The sequence below is a fragment of the Varanus komodoensis genome, unplaced genomic scaffold, assembly GCF_004798865.1.
Source record: "Varanus komodoensis strain SLA01 unplaced genomic scaffold, ASM479886v1 scaffold3, whole genome shotgun sequence".
Taxonomy (NCBI): domain Eukaryota; kingdom Metazoa; phylum Chordata; class Lepidosauria; order Squamata; family Varanidae; genus Varanus; species Varanus komodoensis.
In genome coordinates this window covers 10,670,451-10,693,432 of record NW_025335761.1, presented here as the reverse complement: position 1 = coordinate 10,693,432, position 22,982 = coordinate 10,670,451, and the positions used below count along the sequence as shown (strand labels likewise).

At 43.4% G+C, this 22,982-nt stretch overlaps 1 protein-coding gene across 1 annotated transcript; it reads right to left on the bottom strand.

Annotated features, from left to right (window-relative positions):
• Positions 1 to 5,230, bottom strand: SLC35C1 (solute carrier family 35 member C1). The gene is made up of 2 exons (XM_044436981.1): positions 4,212 to 5,230; positions 1 to 1,755 (listed from the first exon to the last, which is right to left on the bottom strand). Exons 1-2 carry the CDS (start codon positions 4,771 to 4,773, stop codon positions 1,196 to 1,198), a joined length of 1,122 nt encoding a protein of 373 aa, XP_044292916.1. The 5' UTR covers positions 4,774 to 5,230; the 3' UTR covers positions 1 to 1,195.
• Positions 5,231 to 22,982: the final 17,752 nt, after the last annotated feature.

Below are 22,982 nucleotides of genomic sequence, written 5' to 3'. Positions count from 1 at the left end.
AATACCAAACCAAACTTTTATTAAACTAAATTTAACAATCAAAGATCAATAGTGGAAGATTCATTTCTCAGTACAAAATTAAAGAAATGGAAAATGGGGTACAGTCAAAAGCTAAAGGCAAAAAAGAGAATTAAAAATTCCAATGGGATTTGGGCTCCTGGAGCCCATGAAGACTCAAGAAGAGAGTGTATTAAATGGGGAAAATCCTCTTACTCAAAAAAGGGCATGCTGCCATTTCAGCGTCTTCAGAGTTTACTAAAAGTAGGTCAAGCCAGCCATTGGCATCTCCTGCTTCATTAGCAATTGGAGAAGGACGGTACATTGTATCGAAACAACTGTTCAGTTAAGAGCTGGAATTTCTCAGTAAATTTTGAAACTAGACAACAGCACTGTCAAAATCTCTCTCGTATTTTCTCATGTTAAACTCCTTTCTAGTGAGGTGGCCCAGAGGGATGATAACCTCCTGAAAAATAAACTTGGTGAATAAAAAAAGGGCATCAGCCAAAATGCTACACAATGCACAAATGTGTATGCTTCAGTGTCTCCAATTTATTTCAATTTGTTGTCAAAGCTTGTAAGCTTGTAACATTTTATTTTTTTAGCTCAAATTTGCTCCATTGGGGCAGCACACCAACCTTGGATGGTTCCAGCTGAGTGTTCTTAGCCATCCCCTCAGCAAGTATATTGGATTGCTAAGTGTGTTTTCTAAGAATAGTGAGCAAGAGAATAGGTGTACTTACAGAGAATGTATTCTGCTCAATAGTCAGTAGAGCCATGATTCACCTGTTTTTGACTGAATTAAACATAATATTTGCTGTTGTCATAGCAGCATGCATATCTTTTATCAAGGGGAAAATGGGTGCACACTATCCATTATCAAGCGTGCCTTAATTAACAAAAGGACCCTTATCTGAGCTCAAAAGGACCCTTATCTGATCCCACCACCAACACATTCCACCTTCTTCATTGAAAATAAGTTGTAAACATTTCTCCTTTTCCCATAAATATACTGCAACTACCACTAAATGTGGGAAGCTTGGTTCATCTTCTTCCTTCCATCTGCACATATTTGCAGCCACAAGATTTTCCTGCCTTGCGGGCTCCAAACCCTGGCTCTCTTCCCAGTTGAATTTCACTCCACGCACACATGCATGGAGGCAGTCCATGCCCACACTGAGAAGCAGGATGGGAATGTTTAGACACCAGTCTCATTCTTCTCATTAGTTCTGGGAAGAGGTTCTGCCTGAACCTGCTTCATCTCCAGCCCTTTCACCCACGTGTAGGCAAAAGAGCCACCTAGAACCATCATGTTACTAGTCCACCACAAGAAGCTCTTGGTTTCTTCATTGTAAAAGACAGCTATCACTGTCTGGGCACATGCCTTTGCAGTCCCTGATACATTGTGAGTGAGTGGGCTGGTAAATTTGATTTGAAGCCCTGTCACATAACCAATGGCAAAGCCAAACACCCCACTCAGGTTCATCATGCACCAGAAGTTCATGCTCCCCAACTTATCAAAATGGTAGAGCGCAGAGAACTCACGAGAGAGCAGCATCAGTGGCAAGAACAAGACACAGGCATTGATGTTGTTATAAAACGTCAGGCGCCAGATGCTGCTGTCCACGGCAGGCAGTACTTTTTTAGTGTAAATTGCGTTGAGTGAGACACAGAGGCTGGCCAGGATGCCAAAAAGTATGCCGGCCCATGACAGAGAGCCTTCCGCTTCCTCTTGATCTATACCAAGCCAGAAGCCACCTGCAAGGCAAAGGGATTGGTTGAGATCCTAGCCAAAAGTGGGAAAAGCAGGAGACCTCCATTAAAATTAGCCACTTAAACAATTCACAAATTCCTAAATTTCAGACTCTGAAAACTTGTATGTACAAGGAGCAATGGGAACAGCAAGGATTTTTCAACTGGCATGGCAGGAGTGGGCAATCACCTGCTGCCTCCAAAACCTGGTTAATTTACACTGGCCATGGCAGGAGTTGCAGGACAGAGAGATTTCAAGCCTAGTGAACTTTTGTTTTCTAGAATTCCTTCAGCTCACTGAAACCAATGGGTGGGAATTTGCTCCAACAGATCCAGGCTGGCATAGCAGAGGGACCTTGGATCCATCACTGGAGGTAAATCTATGCCCGTGGAGCTTTCCAGTGCTATCAGGGCACACATGCTCACCACTAGTTGAATGATACCACCTTCTCAGCCTCTGAGGGGCGGTTAGGCTTCTGCTCTAAGTGTTGCTTCCCTTTGGAGATTTGCTGATATACTTTCCTGTTGTGCTGGGAGTCTTAGAGAAATGGAACACAGATCACAGATTACAAGGAGTTAGCTGTATGTTCCTGATAAATATTCTCAATTTTCTTTTGAAAAAATCCCTCAAGGATCAAACCTCTGATCCCATGCACACTTCCTTGGAAGTAACATCCACATGATGGTATTATGGCACATGATGCAGTAAATTGCTAAAATTAAGGAGACCTGAGATTGGTCAGGACCGAGGCCCTTTTAAATTTAAGTAAGTTTTTGACTCTTAGTCCAGATGTTCTGGCCTCTGACTCCCATTACTCTTAGTCAGCAAAACCTATGGTAAGGGATCATGGTAACTGTAGACCAAAACACCTAGAGGGACACACGTTGTCCACCCTTGCTTAAACCTCTAAAGGGAAAACCCCTCACATGTTTTAAGCTTATTTGGGGAAAGTTGAAAAGGAAGGTGGGAGAGGAATTAATCAGCAAATATTTCAGTGTCAAAGCTGGAGTCTTAAGCAACTTTCAAAGCTTACTATTTCTCTACAGAAGGGCAGTAGCATTTATCCTACAGACATTTTGGCCAGCAACCCACCTCATCCCTGAAGTTTGGCCATGCTGTTTAGAGCTCATGGAAGCTGTAATCCAGCAGCTCTGGAAGGCAGCAGGTTGTTTTAACTATTCTTTGCATGCAGCCACTAGATTTGCTTCCCTATTCTGCAAAAACAGGCAGGAAAAAAACCCTTTATCTCAGTTGCACAACTTCTGTTCTGGTGGAGCTAAAGCAATGCTATTATTTTAGTTGCCTTTCAGCTGCTAGTTTTTCCCCCAATCTGCAGAGATTCTCTAGATGTCTAAATTAACAAGAAAATCTATATAGTGTTAGAACACTTCTATCTCATGTATTATTTCCTGTCATAAGACAGAACATTAAAAAAATCCAACTTGTTTCTCAGGTGGTCCTTTTATAAACTTGAAGCAGAAATCATGTTTTTTCATTTTGAAACAGCCGCATAAATTAGTACAATCCCCTCCCTTCTGCGCTCAGTTGCCAGTACAGATTAGAAGTATGCATGCATATCCACCTTCTAGGTTGAAATCCTATACCCCCTTACCTGCAAATGATATTCACTGAATGCAGTAGGGCTTCCATCTAAGTGGACATGTACGAGGATAGTATTGCACTGTGAATAGATCTTTAGCCACTATGAGTATGTCAGGATTGTTATAAAGGGGAAATTAAGGGGAAATTAATCTACATGTATAACCTTAAGTAGCCATCCTTAGGGCAGGAAAAGCCTGACTTCAAGCATGAAAGATCTAGTCAGTCATGCAAAATAGGGAAGGGAGGGGAACCAAGAACTTACTTTGTGACCTGAATAAAAATCTACTAAATTTTCAATTTTGCACACTTTAATTTTGCTGAAAGCTGCCTTGAGTCTCTTATTAAAGTAATAGTGTTGAAGAAATAATAATAATAGTAAGACTAATACAGATCACTATTTGTAAAAGCCTAATTTGGACTGGGGAGTATGCACAGGGTGTGGGAAGACAGAACTTCTGTTGCGGCTGTTGCTAAACAACTGAAGTAAAAAGCCCTACAGCAAATCATTTAAAGTTCTTCTGCTCATTCCTACAAACCTAGACATGCTTTCTTGGGAGTATGCATTCAGAGTAAATGAGCACGGGGTCAAAATGCACTGGCCAGGGTTGTCAACGCTAAACAACAGAAAACTCTCATCAATAGAAAATGCATAGGCTTTCCATAACACAACCTTCCTCAACCTGGTGGAGTACCGCTCCCAACATTCCTCAGCTTGGACTACCACTCCCAACATTCCTGACCATGCTGGCTGGGGCTGATGGGAGTGGAAGGCCAAAACCTCCGGAGGGCACTACGTTGGGGAAAGCTGCCAATGCACTCCAGGGGTCCTTGCTCGGGCCGCTGGAATGCTTCCACTCACCGATGATCACTCCGCAGGCCAAAAGAGCGTACAGGGAAGTGGTCTGCTTGAGCAGCAGGTACGAGAGCAGAACGTTGAAGACCGTGGTGAGCGAGCGCCCCACGTTGTAGAAGGCCACGCCGACGTACTTGAGGCACAGGTTGTTGAAGGTGATCATGCCGATGAAGACCACCGAGAGAGGAAGGACGCTGCGGGACACCTTCAGGTCCATGCGGAGGGAGGGGAAGTCCAGGTAACCCGGCGGGCAGTAGGAGGCCAGGAAGCTGAGGAGCTTGCAGATGAGGACGGTGACCAGGCACTGGTAGAAAGTGACGAAGAGCGGCGCGTCCAGGCGCAGCGACGGGCTGTCCAACAGGTACTTGTTGAGGAAGACCATGGTGATGGAGATGAACCAATAGAGGGAGACCACCGCGGCGATCCGTATAGCCCGGAACAAGAACGGCGGCTCCCTGCCGCCGCTGTTCACTTCCCCGTCCTCCTTCTCCTGCTGGAGCAGGGGCTCCGAGGACCCGGTGAGGGCCATCTTCAGGATCGCCGAGCGTTTCAGCTGCACCCTGTTCATGATGGAAAGGAATGGAGGAGTGCTCCCGGACGTGGGAATGCTGCTCGCCGAGGGTCAAGCAGCCAGACGGGGCAGCTCAGCAGCATGCAGGATAAAAACCCCACGCTAAAAGCAGGCGGCAAAGCACTGGGCAATTTCAGAACTACGGCCGGGTGGTAGCGGCGCCGGAGACAGAGCGGAGGCACCCGTTGGTTTCATCGACTCCGCAGTCGGGACGTGCAGCCGAGGAAACGTGGTTTCTTCGGGGAGCACACGAAAAGCCAGGGTAGGACCCCGGCCTTGTCAGGAAAGGCAACGCTGACTCCCATTCCCTTCTTTCGGGAAGGGGAGGAAAGGAAGGCCGGCCATTCACTTCCTCCTTGCTTTAGCCCTCCAGTCCCCAGGCTTGGTTCCGCCTGCGTAGGAGACGAGGCGTGCTCTTACGGGCTTAAAGGGGCCGGACGCTCCGGATCTATCTGAGCGCCGGAGGCTGTCTGTGGGCGCCTTTCGCAATTCTCATTTGCCGCTTCCGGGTTTTGCGGTGCAGCAAACCTCGAGGTTCACCCCACCCAGCCCCCCAATTCCTCTCCGGGAAGCTCCTCCGCTCTCAGGCGTGGTGCTGGGCCACCCAGAGCGAGAGAGTCGGGCGGGCGACGACCTTGACACCGGGGCGCGCGCCCGAGGGTGCCAGCACCCCTCCCCTGCCCGGGGAAGCGCGGCCGCTGGCAGGGGCCGTCCTCGCTGCCCTGGTGTCTGACAAGCCGCGTGATTGCATGAAGGGCCGCCATGGCAGCCCTCCTCTCGCTCCCTCTGAGCAATACGGGAGTTGGGACTGGGCCCAGTGTGGCTACCTCCCAGGGGACCCACCCCTGGCTGCTCACTACCACTCCGGAGACAGCTTTATCCCCAGACGGGTGCTCTTTTGGATTGCTGCTCCCAGCAGCCCCAGGCAGCAGGACCAGTGCTCTGGCACTGCAGGCATTGTGATCCAAAATATATGGGGGGCACCAGGTTGTGGGGAGAAGGCTGCTGTAGGAGGGTTGGATTGGCCCATGGCCTGCCTTGACCAGTGGCTGCGTGTACGTTTCACTAGCAGCCCCCATGCTGCAGCCTGGAGGGATGTGGTGGGAAACAGCAGTCGCCACTCAGTCCCTTGCCTGCCTGCCCTGCTGAGCAAGCTGTGGTGGAGACAAGGAGCAGCAGCCAGCCCAAGTCCTCCACCCAGGTGTGCAAGGGCAGAGGGTGGGTGGGCAGGCAAGCAAGCAGGGATGGCTGCACTTTGCAGGTGCCGCTCACTTTCCCTGCTTGGCCGGCAGGTGAGTAGAACCTGTGCTGCTTCTGCACAGGAGCAAGAGCAGAGAAGGGGACATAGCTTTGACCATACACCCCCTGTGCTAGCCCTTCACTCACCTTTCTCTTCCCTCAGCAGCTCTTTGGCTTCCTTGCAACAGTCACCTCTACATCCTGGACTGAGTGTTTGCTTCCTTCTCCTCCCCTTAGTACCACCCCACCCTGGGGAATGCAAATGTGGCACCAGCCCTGTCCACACCCTGAGGTGCCAATGGGTCACTTCTCCCTGGAGCTGACAGCTTTTTTGTTTCTTTCTGCAATCTGATGCCCTCAAGACATGGCCATGCAGGCTGGGAATTACTGGAGATGCAGTCCAACATATCTTGAGGGCAGCAGGTTGGGGGAAAGCTGAACTAGAGAGACTCTGGTTTCCTTCTATGGTGAGATAAGAATTTCCAAGACCTGTGGAGACCAAATTCCATAGTGTCAAATACACCAAAGAACTGAAATACAACAGTTTCACTATTAAATGAATTGTTTTTGCTGGCATATGGTGACTGTTAAAGTATGCTACAGAACGTCCCAACTTCTGGCAAAAGCAACAGCCTTGAGACACGTTGAAGGTTAACAGTTTTATTATTCTGGCAAAAGTTTATAGCTTAAGCTTATTCTGAGGATCATCTATTACCCTGAATAGATAGAATGAATAGATCACAATGGTATAAGAAACAAATTTTTAATACAAATTAAAACTGCAGAGCAGTTTTATCTAGTTCTCTTGTTCTGAACTTCCTTGCTGCCAAGGCAAAATTTATGGTTATCTGTCTCATCATGATACTACATGATCATTATGTATTTGTGGGTTTCGAAAGGGCTATTGGCGTTTTCAGACTTCAAATAAGCCTCAGCTCTCTGAAACTTAAAGTCTGGGGCCTGTAGTGTGGCTTGCAGGCCTCGTGCTGCCCCCTGCTGGACACATTTATGGTTGCGTTTTTTAAAAATGGAGACAGACCTAAGTATTACCTGGAAATTAACCTAATTGGAACTTCCCCCAAACCCTAGAAAGCTGTGGCTAGTCAGTGTAAACAAGTGATTCGTAACCTGGGCCATATGGTCTAGTTCAGTATACAGCAGCTGCTTGTGCCTAGGATTGTGATGTTGAAGTCTGGAATAAAATATTCTACTCCTCTTCTGTATGGTCATTCTTGAAATGATTGTTGATGGTGCTCAGCCCATTGGTGCCCCCTTTCTCCTCTCCTTGGATATCTTTGGCACAAGATTTCCTGGGCAGAAGCAGATGCAATGGTGTGCAGAAATGTAAGGAGGTGAAGAGGAGGCTAAGGATGTGCCAAACACCAGGAGCAGGTTTTACCTATTCTCCGGCAGCAACTACCCTTTCTAATGCTATCAGTAGGAGAGGAAGCAGCAGTGGGGACCCTTGTATTAAGCCTGGGTTCAGTTGTAGCTGGGAGACTACTGACTGCCACTGTTGATATCCTGGGGCAGAGATAGTGGCAGTCCTTCCATTCTGCTTAGATCTAGCACCGTGACCCTCCTGAGCTTTGTAACTCAGCTTCTGCTATCTGTTTTCTCTTTTCCTCCTCTCTTTTAGTCCTTTATGCTTTCTCATATTCCGCCATGTACTGCTTCTGAGCTTTGAAGATTCAAGCTAAATTTACTGATAGCTACTGAAAGTCTTCCTCTCTGCTGAACTCTATCAAACAGTCTGGTGTCAATGAGTTCCATTCCCTTACCCAGTTTGGTTTCCTTCAGATGTTGCGGTCTAGAACTCCCATAACTTTTGACATTTGTTTTAATGTTCCTTTTTTGTTTTGATTTGTTTTATTGTGATTTTATCTGTTTCTGTGCTGTCTTGAGAACCTACTGAAGGGTGGGATATTGATCAAATGAGTACACAGATAACGTTCAATAGTGTATCTACTTCTTTTGCATAGTAAAACAAACAGCATTTATGTTTTGTTTTACACTGGCACAGTTTCTGTTATGAAGCGTAGGAAATCATGTTTAAATGGAAGTTTAGAGTCAAATGCATATGTCATGTGGAACTGAATGCTAAAATGGTGGACATGTCTGTGCAGCAGCCTATTCTTGAGTAGACTTCAGTATAAATTAAATTTTTTTTATTGTGGAACACTGTATTTAGGGCATCTAGGACAAGAGGCTGTGCTGACACGGAACAATTTCCTTCTCAATTACAGAGGTCGTAACATCAAGGTGGTAACTGATACTGGAGGAGATGTTATTCCTGGCACTGTATGGTGCTTTCCCAGCAACATTGTGATATGTATGTAGTGCTGTGAATCAATAAAGAGGGTGAGCATCTTGTGTATGCAGTGGTGCTGCAGACGTACACATTACTGCAGAGTTCAGAGCTACACCTACTCTTTTACCAAAAATAATCTATATATTTCTAGCTTTTATGATGGAAAGCAGCAAATAAATTCTTGCATACAGTGCAAGCAGAGAGCTGTAAATCGGCATTCTCCAAGCAGCTGCCTTCCAGATATGTTGGACCACACCTCAGGCCATTCCCAGTCAGCACGGTGATTGGCTGGGAATTATGGGAGTTCCAGTTTAACACTCCTGGAGAGTGCTGGGTTGGGAAGGGCAGCACTGTGCAGGATTGCAGACTCCATGTTATGCACAATTAGAAATGGAATTGAAAATAGGGCTGCCAAGATTGTACTCCCCTTAGACAAATCTGTGCTCAGCTCTTGGAAACTCATGGCTGTGGTTTCCTTCATGGCCATCTCATAGTTGGTCTTCCCCTTTTCCTTCAAACTTCAGCTTTCCCTAGCATTATTGTCTTCCCTAGTGAGTCCTGCTTGCTTAAGGTGTACTCCAAATACAGTTGATGGTTGGGAAAAGCTCTGGTGAGCAGGTATGTTTTGAATAATAGAATGTGATGGTCCGTGCCATGCCAGGGTCCAGGTATTGTCACTTGCCTTGTTGCTGCTGGGCAGGCCAGGGCAGACATGATACAATCAGCGAGGTCTTCCCTGGGGATCACAGTGATCCAACCCAGGGGTTGCTCAGTGCAGCAGACCTACAAGGCTCTCCACACTCTGCCCCCTTCCAAAAAAGAAGGAAGTGTGCAGGCATCAGGTCCTTCGCTGCCTTTCTCTTCCTTCCAAGCCCCTTTTTCTATTCCACTCAACCTTTACCTGGCTGTTTCTCTCCATTCCCATCCTCCAGCTTTGTTATTTCTCTTCTCCTTTTACCTGTTTCCTCCCAGCCCCAGCCACACTCTCTCTCCGACCTTTCCCTCTTTCCCTTGCTGTTTTCTTCCCAGCCTGGGGCTTGCCGTTTCCCTCCATTTTCTGACTTGCCGTCCTGTGATAGCAGCCATTAGGTGACTAGCTAACACCATATCATGCATTTTGTGGTGGTGCTTGCAGCAGTTTCTCAGACTCCCAAATGTGCCCACAGGTCCAAAATCAGTTGGTCTATACAGAGCAAGGATTCCCACAGGGTGCCTGAGAGCCCCTTGGCACTCATGGGTGCCTCCACTAGCACCCACCGAGGGGTCTCCAATGTGGTGCCCATGGGCACCTGTATTTTTAAAAATCTTTTCCCGTTCCATATATGCAAACAGTTTTGTACAAATTGCGTACAGCTTTCTGGCAATTATATACAGGTTTCTCAGTGTGAACTAAATAGTAAAATAAGTATCTATTTGAAGGTCGCATCAATATCCCACTTGTTCAAATCGTGGAAGCATTGAAAGATCTTTAGTCTGCATTATAGGAGATAAATGTTTATCTTTCTGATGCTGTAGTATCAATCTTTTAGCTGTCAAAAGGGAGCAGAGAATCTAATTTTGCTGACCACGTATTAATTTCCATGAAACAAATAATTTAAAAGAGCATGTACATCAATGAATATTAACAGCATTTTGTTCCAGTACAAAATTTATCTGTGTAATAATCTCTCCTACTAAAGAGGCAACTACTGGAAATTGTCAAAACACATTTAAAAGAAGCATTAGATGATTTGTATTGCTGTTTGCTGAATTAGATGATCCTTTAGTAAAGAGATGTTGCCATGTCCAAAGGCATGACATAATTTTTTGAGAAATAAATTCCATAGATGTGACAGGTAGATGCCAAAGCTGTGAGCCACGGATTCGGCATTTTGTGATGGTGTCTATAGAAATTTCTCAAATTCCCAAATGGGTTCAAAACATGAGGCACAAGCTTTCAGGTAAACTTTCAGTGTTGAAGCATTTAAAGCCAAATACAGAATCATGTGTACATATGCTTATTAATTACATGCAAATTATGATTTTTCTTTAGATTCTGTCCCTGGGCTCTGGGTCAGTTCTTACATGCATTCTGGACACACCAACGCTTGTTTTCTCAATTTTATTCTGGAGCCTGTAAATACAATGAGCAGCATTGCATCTTGCAGTCTTTCTGTGTTCAGTTCCTGGTTTCATGGCACTTGATCCTGCCTCCTATGGCAAACTGGCTTCCACATCCAGCTGGCTTCTCCTGCTTTTGCATAAGCAATGCCAGCTGCAGTGAAGCAAACTTGTAGGAACTTGTAGTCTGAGAGGGAGAGAACGGGAGAAAGCCCCAGAGTCTCCAGCAGAAGTACTCACCCTTTCTCTGTATTCCAGAGAAGAACATGCCCCAACACTACTCAGGATGTTTTTTGCTTTGCCTTTTAAAAAATGCGATCTCTGATTGGCTCCGGCAAACTTCACAAGAACTTGCAAGATGTATATAAATATGAGGAGTGATCTACATCAATAGAAATTCAGCTTTGGGCTTTCAGGTCCAGGGCAGGCCCCACTGGATAGCCAAGTGTGAGTAAAACCTTTTTATTCTACTGATGGAACCTGTTTATACTTCATTTTCTGGCTTCACTGTACTGTCACTGTGTTTCTGCAACAATATGCTGCTATGATAACCAATACCCCCATGACGTTATGCTGGCTTCAGACACAGGCATACCAGAATGATAAATCAGTGTAACAGGTTTGTTTTGCATTTAAACAGCATTTTGTAGCAAAATTATGCTGTAGAAATACCATGTTCCTCACAATAGTATTCTAGCAGGATATAGCATTCACATCTTTCATAATTCCCTTTATCACCCTTTTCATTTCATTAGCATAATAGAGTGACACCAATTAGAGAATGGAAAGTCCCTTTGTATCTTCCCTCATTTCCCCCCAAGCCTCCTGACCGCTTGTTTTTTGCATTAAGTATATGCTACTGGATTGCTGAGATTTGTTTTAAACAAGTGGCCAGTAGTGAGATGTTCACCATCAGCAGTTTTATATGTTTCTAATGCTTGAAATGGGTTCATAAAATGCCTAGTCCCCTTTGGGGGAGGGAAGCTATACATAAATAATGGAAAAACATAGAAAGGCGGAAAGTTAAACCAAGCAGCTGCCACTAGTTTTGAGTATTGGGCTAGGCACTGATGGCACATTTCCAGTTCCCTTGTGCTATGCCCTGCTGCCTAATAAGCATTTATACACTGCCTGTCTTTTAATGCTTATTTACTTTTTTCTGGCAAGCTTAAGGCTGGTTCCCACAAGAGAATGGAAACTGGGGGAGCCATTCTGTCAACCCACAAGTTAGCCTGCGTTTACTGGATCTATACTGGGGTGGTATAGGACATGTGAGCAGTTCTGGACAGAATATTAATCCACCCCATCTCTGCTCATCAAACGCAACGCATGGGCCAGTGCCACATTGCAGTCTTCTGAGAATATATGCCATTAACTGAGCTGTGCATCCATAAAGTGGTTTACATCAGCTGCCCCTAAAACTCTGAATATCAACTCAAATTCTTTGATGCAGTCTATTGAATCCAGTATTGTTCACTTCATTTTGTTTATTAAAATAGCTGGTGAGAAACACTGAAAAGAATTTTAGAGTACCATCAGATGCTCTTTTTCCAATAGCTGTGCAACTGGAGAGCCATCTGAGAAGGATGGTTGAACTTGGGAGTCCTGCACTGAGCTGGAGGTTGGACCTGATGGCCCTCCCGTGCCTTCTGGCTCTAGTAAGGCAGGGCGGCTTATTTTATACTGTATTTTTGTATTTTTAATTTAATATTTATATTTTTGATTTATATTATAATTATTTTAGCTTAGTGTTGTAAGCCGCCCCGAGGCTTTGGCGAATGGGGCGGCATAAAAATGTTTTAATAAATAATAAATAAATAATAGTATTCTATGATTCTGTGGTCACTTTATCAAAGGAGTGGAAAGATGCAAGTTGATAGCACTTTTGTAGTTTGTCTGATGTGAATAAGCATGGTCCATAGCACTGATGCAAACAACTGAGCACCTAATGTGGAGCAAGATGCAATGTAAAATGATGAAAACCTCTTTAATGCTTGCTGGGAATATCTAATTATTTATACATTTACAGTTTTTCTTTGAACATTGTAGTTGCTATTGTTCCATCTGAAAACTAATTATGAGTTGATATTAGGTATTGGGCCTAGACTGGTTAGTGCAGGTTTCATCTTCTGACAGAATTGTATTGTTGAACAGTTGAGTTTGTGTGTGTTAGCCTAGGTGTACACAATTTGGGATCCATGAAACTGCACAAAGCTCTCCAGTCATGTATTGTGATGCCTGACATCACCCTATTCTTGCCATTCTGGGGTGGCAGGAAAAATAGGAGAAAATGAGCCGTTCTAGATTGCCTAATATGGCTGGTGGGTCTGTGTTTGCATTGCTGGGGCTCAGTTTCTGTGGTTCTGGCCTAATAGCCAAGCTCCTTGTTCTATGTTCAGAACATCAGATGGATAAGAGGAGGACTGTATAAGCCACCTTGGGTTCCTTGCAAGAGGGATGATGGTGATATGTTTTAAGCCAAGCAAGACTGCTGACCCATCTAGCAATTTTGTTTAAATATTGTTTTTAAATTTTTGTATTTGTTTTAAAGGGTTTTTTATTGTTATTACATATAATATTGTATGGATTGTAGATTGCCCATAGGGCATCCACTTCCAGTGTGGCTCAGCAATGCCAACATTGGCAGCAACTCACTGCAAGGGTTTTTCTAGCGGTACCCGGAGAGGCAGAGGACTGAACCTGGAAAGCTTTGTATGCTGAGCAGACACTCTGTCACCCAGCTTTGGCCCTATTATCTATAACAGAGAGGGTTGGCCAAAAGTAGGTATACAGTACTGATAGGGTCATGGAGGACCTCACACAGTAGACAGATTGAAGGAGTTCATTTCGCAAGCATTTATCGACATTGGTGCTTACTGGAATTTGTGTCACAATGTTGGGAACAGGTTTCATACATGTTGCAATGTAGATGAAGGACATTTCGAGCACCTAAGAGCCTAAACATGACCCGATAGGTACTGTATACCTACTTTTGGCCCACCCTGTATATAAGCATCACAGCTACAGATGGCATCTCTGTTGGACAGCAGATCTAGCCCCTTAACAGCATGATTGTGCCTTTGACCACCAGCAGCCATTCCAAGAAGCTGTACAGAAAGCAGCTGTAGAGATGAGAGTGGAAAGAGGGCCATTCCTGCAGCCCTCCTGAAAATATGTTTACCTCCACTTCCCTTCTCAGCCCTTTTTCCTTGTGTATCATGTCTTTTAAGTTCATAGTCCTCTGGGCAAGAACTGTCCTCTTCTCCTGATTGCACACAATAACATTTTTTTTGGCAGATGGGTGGGTTGAAATACTTCATATAAATAACCCATAGAAAGTGCATCAAAGCTCATCCTTTATTGGAAAGCTCATCCTTATTGCATCCAGTGCTTATTCATAGTTTGGTTGGGTGGGGAAAGTGCTGGACTGGCAAGACCATGTGGCTTTAAGTCATTCTCACCCATCCTTTAAGTAGATACTCCTTGCTGCTTCCTCTAGCCTCACTTTGCCATGTGTGCACTTGTAACCCCTGTGAAATATTGTTTCAGGCCAAAAGGGTGGGACTAGGAAAGTGCGGGGCTGTAAGAAATTTGAATCTGAATGAAAGGGAAAGATGAAAAGGCAGGAGCTGATGCCACTACTAAGGCCCTTGCGGGCTTGTTCTAAGTATAATGCCTACAGTTTTGTGTTGGAGAGGTGAATCCACATAGTGAATTCATGTACATACCATTGAAATGGCATTTTATTCCAGGATTTTGAGGATTCTGTGTGTGGAACTGACTCTTCTGTGTTGTGGATATTCAGACCAGTTGAAGAAGACATTCTGGATTCTTTTGTTTGAGTTTGGATTCAAAAGGATGCTTGAACTTTGTGGCTTTACAGGCAGTTTTTGTATTAGTGTTGTTGCCAGGGTCTTGGATGCACAGGTTGTGGCATTTTGTTGTTTGTATAATTGTTCATGCTGTTTTGTTATATAATTTCCTATAAGAAGAGATTCATTTTGTATGTAAGGTTGTGTTGTGTTCATTAATAGATCTCAGAGTAAGCAAATAGCCTTTATTGGGAAAATTCAGATAAATCCTGGAAGCAAAAGGTTGCTTATATGTGCCTTTGTGTTATAATCTATCATCCTGTGGATCCTCCCTGGGCAGGTCTGGCCGCCAGTGCTGTCCCATGGAGGGTGTCCGCCGTCTGCCCCCCCAAAGAAAGCTCATAGTTCTCTCCAATCTCAGATTGGAGAAAACAGTGTGGATTCCTTGCATGCTTCCCCCTCTCCCCCCCCCCACCCCCGCACTTTCCATTTGGGCTGAGCCTCTTTCTCTAGTCCTGATAAGTCCAGACCTCTCTCAGCATGGAGAAAGGGAAAAGAACCTGGAGCAAGGTGATACGACCAGAGGGCACAGTCTGGCGTGCAGAGGGCCGGGAGGCAGTCAGTTTGGCCCCCTGCTCTGGTCTTTCACTCCATCTTTGTTTTCCATCTGTAATCAGAATTCACTAGCCATCTGAGCAGGGAATGTGTGATTTTTTTTTTCCTGTTTCAAATAGTATCAAATACAGTACATGCCAAATAGTAACTGCAGCAAAATTCATGTTCAGCCCCCGAACTAGGGCAATTGTCACCACCACCACCACCACCACCACCATCATCATCATCATATTGCATGTATATCCTGCCTTTGCCTCTGGTGAGGAAAAGCACTTCTCACAGTAAAGGTACTGTATTTTTTGTTGCTAGTTGCGAAGTCGCGTCCGGCCCATCGCGACCCCATGGACAACACTCCTCCAGGCCTTCCTGTCCTCCACCATCCCCCAGAGTCCACTTAAGCTCACACCAGCTGCTTCAGTGACTCCATCTAGCCACCTCATCCTCTGCTGTCCCCTTCTTCTTTACAGCATCAGACTCTCCTTTCACCACCAGATACATCAGCAACTGAGTGTCCTTTTGGCTTTGACCCAGTCGCTTCATTCTTTCTGGCGCTACTAGTACTAGCCCTCTGCTCTTCCCCAGTAGCATATTGGACACCTTTTGACCTGAGGGGCTCATCTTCTGGCGTCATATCTTTTTGCCTTTTGGTACTGTCCATGGGGTTTTCATGGCAAGGATACTGGAGTGGGTTGCCATTTCCTTCTCCAGTGGATCACCTTTTGTCAGAGCTCTCTGCTATGACCTGTCCGTCTTGGGTACCCCTGCATGGCTTAGCTCATAGCTTATTTACAACTGATTAATCAGTATTCAGGTCTTGTGGTTGTGGTTCTGTTTCCATGGAAAACAAAACTTGGTGCTATGATCAGATAGTGACACTAGAGGACAGCAGAGTACATGTCATTGCAAATTACATCCACAGAAGGCCCACAGAAACACTTTCATTTGACCTGCATCAGGAATCTAATCACCATTTTGCACATTAATGCAGCAGCAAGCCTAAACTGGCAACAATGGGCACACTCAGCTGGGAGCTATGGCCACTTCTGTGCACTGATGCAGTGCCCTGTATCGCACCAGTAGGTTTTACTTTTTTTGGCACATGCTTAAATCATCTTGCACAGCTTTCCTTAATCTGCTGCCATCCAGATCCATCGGATTGCAGCTCCCATCATTCCCAGCCAGTGTGGGACTGATAAGAGTTGCAGTCCAACACATGTAGGAAAGGCTGAGCTTAGGTATATAACTATAGAAACAAAATTGGATTCAGTGTCACCATCCTCGGCTGCTCTTCTCCCACCAGTAAGCAATGCACACGACTGTAACTACAGAGAACCACAAGGCTCAGTATGGGATGTTTATATAGCACCCATTGTTTAATATGTGTTTGCTCTGTGCATGAAGTTGCCTTGGAAGTGGTGAGATAAATTCCCCCAGACTGATTTAACAGAGTCTATCAATTGTTAGTGATTTCCCATAAACAAGCAATGCACTTCACTGTCCTGATCCCATAAAAACCATATGATCTTATAATACCCCTTGGAAGATAGGCCATAATTATTCACATTTTGCAGACAAGCAGCAGAGGCTGGTGGCCAATACGACTGGGAGGGCAGGGGGCCAGTGGATACATGGGACCATCAGAGGTGGATTCAAGGGGTCACTGGAGGTGAAAGGGACTTTCAGCACCCACAGCCAACAACAGATAAAAAAGAAATGAGGCATGTGAACATTAAGATGGTAAAGGAGGGGGTTGGAGAAATCACAGCATACAAAGGCACTCCTTTGGAGCCACATTGTTTTATTCCAGTAATAATTCCCATTCCACAGAGTATCAAGGTACTTTAATTTCATGACTGTGCAGTTGTTTTATTTTTGGGTGGGGAATCATACAACCACACAGAATCAGGATGCTGCCACTTCTAATGTTGCTGTCCTCATAGTCAGGGCCAAATCAAGGCCATGACACTGACAAGCATCAGTGACAGTGATGAAGCTTCTACTCTGCCCTCAATGCTGAACTTACACATGACATCTGTGCACACACTTAGAGAAAGTAAACAATGTACAAAAATGCAAAAACAATGTTTATTGCATATTTTAGTGCAAACTGTCCATGCTTTCCTGGAAGCAAAAGACTTATGTTTCTTCCATGTAGAGGATGCAGGAACAAATGCTTCCCTTTTTCAGTTTACAGCACGCAGACCCTGGAAACACAAACACACACTGAAGGAGCACTTTCTGTTTCTTTCCCACGCACACTTCAGTTTGGGTTCACATAGCACAATAAGCCATGGTGGCTTCTAAGCCAGGGGTGGCTTTTTGTGCTGCCCGATCCCAGCGGTATGCTTTGTTACCCACTTGAATGTCAACAATGAAGAAATTGAAATTGTGAAAGATTTTGCCTCCAGTGGCTCAATCATCAAGTCAGAAAGAGACTGCAGCCAAGAAATTAGCAGAAGATTGAGACTCGGAAGAACAGCAATGAAGGACATAGAAAAGATAATAAGAGTATAAGGATGTTTCACTGGAGATCAAGGCCAAAATCATCCACACTATTGCCAGTTGGTCTTTATTTGCATCAGCCAATAGACCTTAACAATAAAAATACAAATGTATAGAACTAAGAACACATAAAACAAATTAAAATTATCTTATAATCCATTGTACATAAGCTCTGAGAATTTACAGAACTTAGATTTCTGAAACAAAGTTAGATCTTATTTTAATAGTGCCAAGTAGGAATCTTGCAGATTTCATTGTGGCCTGTTTGTTTTGACCTGCTAAAAGAAGACACATACACAGAATTCCAGGTCACCCTGGAATAGGTAGCAGTAGGGGAGTAAACGCCTCAGTCCTTAGATCTATAGAAAAATTGCAAAATGATAGTACATGAGCTACTGTTTCAATATTTCCATCACCACATGGCCATAAGCAATTTCCCAAAGGGATTCTTTTAGATTAACCCTTGAGTACAGCTGATGTCAGTATATTGAGTCTTACATATGTGAAAGTTCATCTCTGCTTTAGAACTTTAATTTTGCAGATATAATGCCATTATATCAAAGGACCTTGATAAAAAATGACCATTCCATGGGCATTTTGTTTTGGCAATAGCCAGATTGTTTTGATGTTCAATATCATATAGATGGTGTATAATTAAGGCTTTTGCTTTGCTGAATCTTAACTTTAAGCGCTGTGGTGATAGACCCAAAAAGTGAAGTGTTACGAAGACACACTTCATCCACGCACTTTCATGGTGTCATGCAAGATCAAAGAGTAAATCAGTAGTGTGTAAGTATGGCTGAAGCCAGAAACTAAGTGGATGGAAAAGAGGTTAGCTGCTCGGTGCAGCAAAGCATTTGGATCATGGAAGCAAAAAGATTTGTCTCAGGAACTAAGACTGAACAACTTCCACATCGCTATTGAACACATCCACCCAAATCATGACCTCATAAAGTCATTGTGCTAGAAATTTAGCTCTAAAAAAATTAAAAGCTGATAATATACAGTTGTGCAGAAAAAACATGTCAGACTTTAGAACTCTGAGATGCCTTTTCCACCACATATTTCTGATGGGTTGGCCAAGTTCCTGTTGATTGAAAAATCACTCCAAGGTATTTAAAGACTTTAACTTGTTCCACTGGCTGTTTTTCCATAGACTATCTGTGGATCCTGTGACTCCTACAGTACACCATGACTTTAGATGTGTTGTAATTAACAACCAGGTGTTCTTCAGGGCAATACTTGGAGAACGCCCTTAGCAATCTTCTTAAGCCCATGTTAGTTTGGGAGTACAGCATCATCTGCGTACAAAAGGATGGAGATAGATTTTGTAGCCAATTTACAGGCATGGAATGCTAGAGATGTTAGATTCTTAACAGTGTTGTTTATATGTAGATTAAACAGCACAGGAGCCAGAATGCATCGTTGCTTGACTCCCTTTGTGGAGAGCCCAGGTCCAGTAAGTTGTCCATCTGTGGAGCATCGCACCTTCAGCCAGGTGTTGTTGTATAAGCATATGCTCAACACAGATGTCTTTTGTCTCTCATTAGGAGATTTAATTTGTCCCAGAGTCCCAGAAATTGGGTCAAATGCAGCCCTCAGATTGATAAAAGCTACATACAACACAACACCTGGGCTCCTAGTGTATTTATCAATTAAATGAGCTAGAACAAAGCAGTGATCTACCATGGATCTATTTAATCAGAATTCTGCTTACATGTCTGCCAGGATAGTTTTATCGGTTATCCAGTCAATTAGCTTGTTATAAAGCTGCTTTCCATATAATTTACTATTCACACATAGCAAATTAATTGGGTGATAATTTGCTGGATTTGATGTGGGGGTTTTTTTAAATATGGGGACAACTACTGCAGTATTCCAAGTTTCTGGTAGTCTTCCTGTTGAATCAATAAATGAGAATAAAACCACCAGGAGAGGAGCCCACCAATCAATATCAATCAGAACTTCTGGAGGTAGAAAACCAATGCCTGGTGTTTTGTTACTTTTTAACTGAAGAATTAAATTCTTGCCTACAATTGGTGTTATTGGTAGCCACTCTGGTGAGTTTCCTAGAGTTTCCTTTACTGGCATTTCCATTATTCTAACCATGGTGATTACTGGGGCTGAATCAAAACTACCAAAGCATCTTTTTGTAGTGTCTAAGCAGACTTGGAGAGCACCTTTTCAGATTTCTAGGACAGGAGCCTCTCTATATTAGGAGCATACAGTGGCTCAGTGCTGATTTTATCAGTTTTAAGTAGGAGCTTAGAGCCTGTGTTGAACACATCCAAGAGAGGAAGCAAAGAAAGAGAAATACCTATCCAACAGTTCAAATTTCTTCACTTTAAAGTAGGACTAGCCCCTTCCCTAAGAAAACAGGTGGCTTCAAACAGCAGTTCTAGCAGGGGAGCCATTTGTACACATGCATTCTCTATTTTTCTTATTGTTATTATTAAAATCCCTCCAAAAGAAATCTGATCTAGAAAGAAGAATGGATGGGTACCTGGTTTCAACAGAAGTGGGTACCTACAGGCAGCCGTGAAGCTGCTGGTTTTGGATCATGTGCTGTCCTTTTTTCTTCCCTGTCCTTTCCATGGTTGCCTCTGAAATGACTGTTGTCCTGTTGTAGTCCTATAAGCAATCTCCAGGAATGTGCATACTTATAAAAGTGCACAGCTTCTGGCCTTGGGATAGATGAAGTATTAGGAATCAATGACTGGATATCTTGCCTCCTATTTATTTTAAAGGCAGCCATGTTAGGGAGGATTGGATTGGGATCATTGTGTTTCGGGGGGGGGGTTAGCCCTTTCCTCCTGCACCCTTTTCCTAATCTAAATAGCCCATCCCACCTATTATTTGCCCCTTAAGCAGAAACATAGGGGGAATGCACACCCACTGGCATTATACAGATGAAAACAGAAACACTCATGTGTATTTGTTAATATACCAGCTTTTCACTTGCCCTGTCATTAGGCAAGTGCAGAAACTGTATCACATAGCAGATCCTGAGGGAGCCATGCAAATTCAGAGAAAATTACTGCAGCGAACGATCAGTACTTCCAGGATGGGCATTATTACATTGATCCAATGTTTCAGCATGATTTTAAGACTTGATCACTTCTGTTTTGGAGAGGTGCTACTCTCATACATATTCTCTCTCTCTCTCTCTCTCTCTCTCTCTCTCTCTCTCTCTCTCTCTCTCTCTCTCTCTGTGTGTGTGTGTGTGTGTGTGTGTGTGTGTGTGTGAAGAAGCATCACAGTCAAGTTATGGTTACAGCATTGTTTCTATGAATGCATGTATAAACTAATTCAGTCAGTATGCACAATTGTGTAAGATGAATATATGAAGAGGGAGGTTCTCGATACTAAGCATCAAAGCTTGTCAGTGTTTGGTTCTATTACTCATAGCTACTAAAGAAAATTTGAATTCCTTCATCATGTAGAAAAATGCATTGCAAAGGGCATATTTAGCAAGTTTTATATACTGTTCACAGCTTATGAGCTTTCTGAATGGTTTACAACATAAAAATACAATTAAAATACAATGCAATTTAAAACATCAACACAGGCAGCAGAAGCTGTACACAGGGGCCCTTCCCACATAATTGACCATCCCCTTATCACCTCTGAGCTGTTGACTATGTATTACAAAGTTAATAATAAATCAATGAAACAAATACTATAATTAATATTCAAAATGCAAACAATAATAGTAATAATAATTAACATAACCATAATAAAGATAGTAACAACTATAGTCATAGCCACAATTGAGACAACAATCATTGCCATAATTATAAATAAATAATGGTAAATAAAAATAAAACTGTAAATAAATGAAACAACAATCAATGCCATACTGTAAACAAACAAATGAAACATTGCCATAACTATAACTGCTCCTTCTATTACTTTCACTGAGGAACTTAAAAGATGGCATGGGCTGTTGCATTTTGTCAGCCTGTTCAACTCCATGCCTTCCAGATGCCTCGACTCCCATTCGCCCTAGTCAGCACGGCCAGTCATTAGGCATCCTGGGAATTGTCGCTCAAAACGTCTGGAGGGTACCAGGTAGAGGAAGACTGCATTAGGGGATCTTGAGTATTCTGCTGCTAGGTGCATGCAACAGTATCCAATATTCCAAGTAATTTTATACTTTAGATATTGCTTGGTCTTACAGGATCACTGGAAAGAAGAAAAAGCGTTGCAATGAATGTAATGGACATGACCAGGGTAAAGTTAAGTACTTTTAAGTTTCATTGATTTCTATTGAAATAAAAGTGACTTTAAGGCTGCAATACTGTACCCACTTACCTGCAAATAAAGCCCATTAAACTTAGTGGGGCTACTTCTGAGTGGACATGGATAAAATTGTCTTAAAAAGCATGTACTGTATATATCGGAGTATAAGGTGACTTGTGTACAAGATGAGATTGATTTTTTGGGCTGTTTTTCTGGTGTTGGTATAAGACGGCCCCCAATTTTTGCTTTCCTATTTTTGGTTTCAAAGTGTTGTCCTATATGCTGATATATATGGTAATTGTTTCCATTAGATTTTATAGTAAACTTTTTCCCTGAACACTTTTCACTACTGCAAATTATTCTTGACATGCCACTGTTACTAACAGCTGTCACAGTAAATACAAGTAAATTATGGAGTCCTTTGTTGTGTTAGAAATGAACTAATTCAGAATAGTATTTGAAATTATGAGCCTAAAATTGGTTCATTTTAGTTAACGTAACCATAACCTTTCCCCATCAAAGTTCTGCAGAGTCTTTACAAACTGATACCATTATTAAAATATGACAAATTACAGAGGAATATAACTAAAGATGGTACATTTTACTCTGTAATATTCTCCATACATATTAATAGCAAAGACAGTTCTTCAAGTGCCAACTTTTGTGTAGCCGTTGTGGTACCACCCATGCACAAAAGGGGAATAGCAGCAAGTGGAGGGGAATCTCAAGGTTGTGAGAAGGATAAAAATTCCTTAAAAAAACCCAACATCCAAACAGCCCAATGAAGACTGGGATGGGGACTTTCTGTTGTGGGGACTTTCGGGGGACTGCACATAAATAGAGGAGGGGGTCCAATGCAATGTCTTGGAAAGGGGCACAGCCGGCTGGCTAGAAACCTAAACAGAAGCACTTGGGCCCACTTGTCAACTTGAACTACTGCTGTCACTGCCCATTCTGTTTCACCATTGCTGAAGGAGGCCTTCCTTGCACCTATGAGCAGAATCCTAAAACTGCAGATATGAGTGAGGTTAATCCTGAGGAATAGAGAAGGCAATAGAATAATAAGAGTAACTGAAGAGGAAATAGGATGAAGAGAGGTCATGAAAGAAAGAAAAAAAGGAGGCAGGGTGAATTCGATCTAAGTCAAATCACTATTTAAATCACTAGCCAGGAAAACTAGATATAAGCCATGGCTTCCTATGTAATTTGCCTGCCTTACCCATAGGTAGAGGAACTTCATTAAAATATCCCCAAACTGTGTCTCTTTTATGGCCTGCTTCTATTACAGCTTTTCTCCTCCAGGGAAAGAATAATATGATAAACCTATACACAAAAAGATCAAAGGGCTTGTGGAGTATTCTGCTCAAAAGGCTTCACTTTCATTT

Coding starts and splice junctions, on each gene's coding strand:
- SLC35C1 (XM_044436981.1), bottom strand. CDS start 4,773: ATGAACAGGGTGCAGCTGAAACGCTCGGCGATCCTGAAGATGGCCCTC. Junction 1,756..4,211: donor GGCCTGCGGAGTGATCATCG/GTGAGTGGAAGC, acceptor TTTGCCTTGCAG/GTGGCTTCTGGCTTGGTATA.